Here is a 6,000-nt window from a genome sequence, read left to right on the forward strand (position 1 = left end):
TCCCCAGGACGTACTTGAAAACCAGAGTAATCTGAATGTACCTTTCCTGGTTAAATACTTTGCTATTACTATTTGAAGGCTAGATTCAGGATTAAAGCAACGGAGCCCAGAAACCTTTTTAAACAGGCCAGGGCAACTTGTCATGAAATTATCAGTGCTGTGGAATTTAAGGCATTTCTCTCAAAGGCTGTAATGATAAATCTAAAAACTATGGGTTTCAAGCAGCTCAGCAGTTCATGGTTTACAGAATGTCATAGAATTACAAATGTAAAATTCAAGGTGTGCAAATCGGAAAGCTGGTAAAGTTTAAAAAAAACAATATATACAAATAGGGGATGTTCTGTCAGGGAAGAAATGGCACAACATAGTGCAAAACTGTATGTTTCAGTTATTCATAATTTGTGTCAAATAGTCACTCACAATTTGTAAGAGAAAAAGACCTTCAATGTGTTATATACGCATGCAGGTTCTGTTAGTAGTCTTGAGCTTTGAATATCTCAGAGTAAGGGGAGACAAGGTGCAATCCAGGTAAAGCGCCCGATGCAAATTTATTAACTTACATTAAAGTTGGTATAAGTAGATATCAGCATGAAAGTCCTACGTGTTTCATCCCATATCAGGAAAAATCAATATTATTCATACAAAATACAAAGTGCACTTTATAATTTGCTGGAATAATTTATTTGTCCCTGAGTGGGATGAAACACATAGGACTTACTTTTTCATGCTGATATCTACATCTACTTATACCAACTTTAATGTAAGTTAATAAATTTGCATTGTGCCCTTTACTTTTGATGCCGTATAACTGGATTGCACCTTGTCTCTCCTTACTCAGATATTTAAAACTACAAACAGGACCTGCATTTGTATACAACAAACTGAAGGCCTTTTTTTTTTATAATGCTTAAATTGTGAGTGACTATTTGACACAAATTATAAAGAATTTAAACATACAGTTTTGCACTATGTTGTGCCATTTCTTCCCTGACAGGATATCCCCTATTTGTATTTATTGATAACTGTTGAAGATTATGTTGAGGAAATCTTCAGGGTTGTCCATCTTTGAAGGGAAATTTCTACACTTATTTTGTCTGTGTAAACCACTATATTAATTGCACTTTGATCACTTTATTTAATTGTGAAAGGCACTGTTTTATAATGCATAAAGTTTAAAAAACAAGCAGACTTGGGAAGAGGTGAACAGACTTTCGTGGTGAGTTGAGCTGTCACCCAGCTCATCACGCCTCTCGTGAAAACACAGCGGCACAAGTGCAGTGCAACATTTATAGGTTCTGTGAGAGAAGCACTGGATTCAATGCTTCTCTATCAGAAGACGCTTATTGGCGGGTAGCAACACTCGCTGTGCATGTGCCCCAAGATCCATCAATGCTTCCCTATAGACAGGTATTGGATGATGCAGCTTAAGAGTATGCGAGACATTGTTATTGGACAACTTGGCCGGGCACTGGATTCAAGGTAAGTTACAAAAAAAAAAAGAAAAAAAAAAGACTGGCAAAAAATTATTAGCATACATTAAGAACATTCTAGCTAAAATAAATTTGTAAAGAGGGTTGGAGTCACCCTTTTATTGCACCACAACATGGTGGCACAAAGCCGGTGCATATTAAGTTTCAGGAACCTTAAGGGAGGTTAGCTGTAATCTTTAGTAATTGAAAAACAGTTTGCTAGAACTCTCAGGGGAAATAGTTGAGTGCTGGCCACCACATCAACATACAGAGAAAGATGCAACTAATTAATCTACAGCATAATTATGCCAACTCACTAGTTGATAAATACATCCCAATCCGTTTTAAATTAGCCAATTTGCAGGTGATATGATATATGCTACCTCGGGTAAAGCACAACTAACATTAAAACATTTTACTTTTCCATTTTTAACTTCAAGAAAACCATTTTTACATAAAAATCTACCAAAATGTATTGAAAATTAGAAAGAATTTATGGAAAGTAAAGCGCATATGAAGGTAGATACTGATAATGCTCAAATGAGTGAGATGTAGAATGTGGGGCGCGAGTTTACAACTAAGAAGAAACAAGCAAATAAAAAAAAATATATAGTACCTGCCTGACAAACTTAGACGGAAGGAGAAAAAAAAATATCCAACAGTCCCATACTCACCCAAGACTATAAACAACTAATAGGCTACGGGTAGAAACAAAAAGTCATGCAACTGCATAATCAGTAGTAGAACACTTTAGTGGGCAGTATATAAGCAATCCGTTCAACATGATCAAGATTTAAACTTATGGTTACACATGGTTTCAGCACCTGGGTAACATGCAGTCTGTGTTATGATTAGTTTTTTTTAATGAAAACAACTGAACAGGGAAAAACACTGTTTAAAATAAAGGCTAGGTACGCTTTGTTCTAGCCCAGGGTGAGTGTGTGAGGGAAGTGAACTTCCGTTAAATGTATCGTTTACATTACATATTTCCTGGTACTTTGTTCCCTAAAATCTCCAATAAGTTATTAGTTCTCCCTGTATCAGAGTGCTTCTCAAAAACAAAACTGTCAATAAAGCACTTAAAGAAAAACTTCAGACACCATAACAACATCACTAAAATAAAGTTAGAGTTCCAGGGGGTCCTTGGCGCTTCCTAACCATTATGGGTTAAACTGTTCATAGCGGTTTAACCTCAAAGGCTGTGCTCCAGACCGGATCATTCTACAACGTTCTTCATTTTATGAAACCCTTCATATCAAAAAGGTTTAGGAAGCGTCAGTAAGATGAAAGACCTAGCAATCTGGTACTGTTGCACAGGCTTTGGAGTTAACCGGTTTGTGAACAGTTAAACCCCTTTGACACCAGGGACCTACTTGGACCATAACAACTTTGTACTTGTTAAGTTGTTATAGTGCACAAAGTGTTTCTTTAAATGTCAGGTCAAATGGGATTCAGAATATTCAATAAGCCAAGGCACTCTGTCAGGAAAGAATTGGTATTTTCAGAAGAGAATGGTGAAGGAGTTTCAGAGAATAGAGACTAGTTTTGTTCATACTGACAAGACTTCTCGAAGTATAATAAAAAAACACTTACTATGTGAATTGGTATAGGTATGTTGATCTCAGATTCAGTAATGGCTATGAAAATAAATCAAGGCCGTTTTGTGGGGAGCAACTTCTAAAAGTGCATTTTATTTACCCAGGATTTATGGAAGCACAGTACTTGTGCATTTGTTTCTCCTGTATTCACACTTAATAAACCCCCACACTAGCATAAAAATACCATATAACCAACATACCCACTGGAACAAAACATTGAATATTATACAACACTTTAAAAAACCTCGACCACCACAATAAATACCATGCAATTTCCAATAATTCCTGAATGAACATAAATGATGGGCCATACTTACCTGTGGTGGTTAATACCTACCTGAAGGAGGTAATCAAGTCCAACCTCCCCCACCATGAAGTAAAAGCCCAAACAATTACACAAAAACATATATGCCTCAGTTTAGGACAGATTTATCAAAGGTTCAAATTTAGAACCTCAAAAGATCCCATACAAACCTCAAATTATTATTTTTAACAAAAATAAAGAAACCTACTTTGCAAGTCTAATGTTTAGGTCAAACTGATCACTACAACTTACGTATTAAAGGTTTACATGCCCTATTTGGTCTTCTTTAACCCCTTAAGGACACATGACATGTGTGACATGTCATGATTCCCTTTTATTCCAGAAGTTTGGTCCTTAAGGGGTTAAAGGGTAACCAACCATTACAGGGTTTTTCTACGAACAATGATTCAAATTGCTCATATAATTTCAATTTAAACTGCTAGGTTAATATAGGAATAAAACACTTCTAAACAATTATAACCATGTTTTGTTAACTAACAAATTATAAAAGGGGTAAATTATAAAATGTTGTATTTGGCCAATTACAGAATTGAAAAACAAGATAACTTGCGTTTAAAATGGTTTTACAGTCACCCTTAAAAGGGAGTAAGGGCATAAATTGAAATTTTCTATACAAATTGCTAGCAAACACATAGATTAAAAGATATTTTGAGAATGGGACACAAGAAACAATTGCATTGATAAAGAATGCTTTCTTGTGGTTTCAAACAAAATTCCCTGATTATTTTATGTTTACACCTCTATTATAAAAACAGAAATATAAACTTAAAAGAAGTAAAAGTGTATTTCAGTCTTACACTCTATGCTATACATTACCTTTTTTTTATAAATAATATTTTCAAAGTGCAAAGAGAAAACACAAAGCAAAACAAAAACAAAGCGTATGTGCCCAATAGAAGGCACTGCACATTTAATGGCATGTACATACGCACCTGGAACACACATTCTTTTTAAAGCTTCTTGAAATGCGTGAAGTAGAAAAAGCTATAAATACTCACTTTGTTGTTCCTTTTTTAGGAGTGCAATGTTAATTTTTGGAGCTGCAGTACGTCACTTAAGTGCCGCAATAATACACTTTTACCTCAAACTAAAATTAAAGTCTTTTGATCTCTATATTTGCTAGCTTTGCATGGAGCTAGGGTTCCCATACCACCATATTTTCATGGACACAACCTTTACGCACGAAGGACAGCATGTAGCAATCAAATCATGATCGCGGAAACTCTACCATTAAAACAATGGCTATTGTCCTTAGGATTTCTTCACCATATGACATTTACATGCTGCACAGCGTTCTTGTCAAGAACTGCCAAATAATGACATACATCCAGGAAAACATGGCAAGCACAGCAAGCCTGTACACAGCTAATTTTTTTATTTTTACAATGCACCCATATGCTTGCATCATAGGTGCACTGTCAGCTTTTAATTAATTTCAAGGCAAAAACTTCACGTCTGATTTTATTTTATAATAAAGTTATAGGTATATCTGAGTCATCCTTACTTCAGTAATAGCACAACTTTGGCGAGGAAGCTGCTGCGCCTACAGTACCAAGTACTTTAAAAAAAAAAAAAAAAGTTATTCACTAAAATGTGAATTGAAAAGGAATTCAAACTTTAAATCAAAACATCCAAACTAGAAATAATACAAAAAACATCAAAACTGAACTATATTTGCACTCAATCTTATTATTTAGAATGCTGAATTCCATAATTCGCACTTTAGTAAATAACTCTTAGACAGTGCACAGCAGCTTCCTAGGGCAGGGGGAGGCCAGAGTAAAGCCCCACATGTTCCATGCACTACATGTCCCGTGACACACTTCCATTTAGAATGCTGGCAAAGCATCATGGGATCTGTAGTTCTCCAAGAGATATGGGGGTCTGGCTTTGGCCACCCTCACCCTAGTTAGGCCAACGTTGCGCCATGGCTGTGTGAAACGGTAAGTACCTTCCCCACGGTACAGGCAGTCCCTCCCCGGGCTGAAGGCCATGGCCTTAGCCCCTGATACTCACCTTTCCGGGATACTGTTCTTCTTCACCATGGTAACGGCTCACGGGACGGTAGGGGAACGGGCACCCCAGCCGCGAGTTTACAGAGAGAGGATTTCGAAAACTCTACGACGGCGGCGGCTACTACTTCCGACCGAGGGCGGCGAGTGTTTAACACCGGGCCCCAACTACGGCAAAAAAATAAAATAAAAACAACAACAACAAGAGCCAGCGAAGGAGTCAGGGGGTCCTGCTCAGTCAGGCTATCGAGGGTATCGGGCCTACAGACACCTCCGCACGGTCACACCGAGCTAGTGCGGCCTAGCAGCGAGCGGCGCGGGATTCGGCTAAATCCTACGCAAGAGACCTGACTGGCCGCACTACGCGTGCGCCCCAACGGTCCAGCCCTCACTACGTCAGCGCTGGGACTGACTGAGCGTCTGCGCATGCGCGAGGGAGGGGGGAAACATCCGGTTGGTATGGGCGCGCATGCGAGAGGTATTGTTTGTGCGCACGCGCAGTGCTTATTGCAAGGCAGGTTCTGCCTTTTTTTTATTATTTTTTTTTTTTATTTAAAATGCATTTTAAAAAAAAGAAATTGAGGTGACTTTGCAGG

At 37.9% G+C, this 6,000-nt stretch overlaps 1 protein-coding gene across 2 annotated transcripts in view; it reads right to left on the minus strand.

Annotated features, from left to right (window-relative positions):
* The window catches only part of LOC134575809 (uncharacterized), a 45,263-nt gene extending 39,488 nt beyond the window's left edge, over positions 1-5,775 (minus strand). For both annotated transcript variants that reach the window (XM_063435225.1, XM_063435226.1), the window contains exon 1: positions 5,409-5,775. In XM_063435225.1, the coding sequence (XP_063291295.1) occupies positions 5,409-5,437 (29 nt within the window). In that variant the 5' untranslated portion in view covers positions 5,438-5,775. The remainder of the gene's footprint in view (positions 1-5,408) is intronic.
* Between the last annotated feature and the right edge of the window lie 225 nt (positions 5,776-6,000).

Source organism: Pelobates fuscus, chromosome 10 (assembly GCF_036172605.1).
Source record: "Pelobates fuscus isolate aPelFus1 chromosome 10, aPelFus1.pri, whole genome shotgun sequence".
In the NCBI taxonomy this organism is placed as follows: domain Eukaryota; kingdom Metazoa; phylum Chordata; class Amphibia; order Anura; family Pelobatidae; genus Pelobates; species Pelobates fuscus.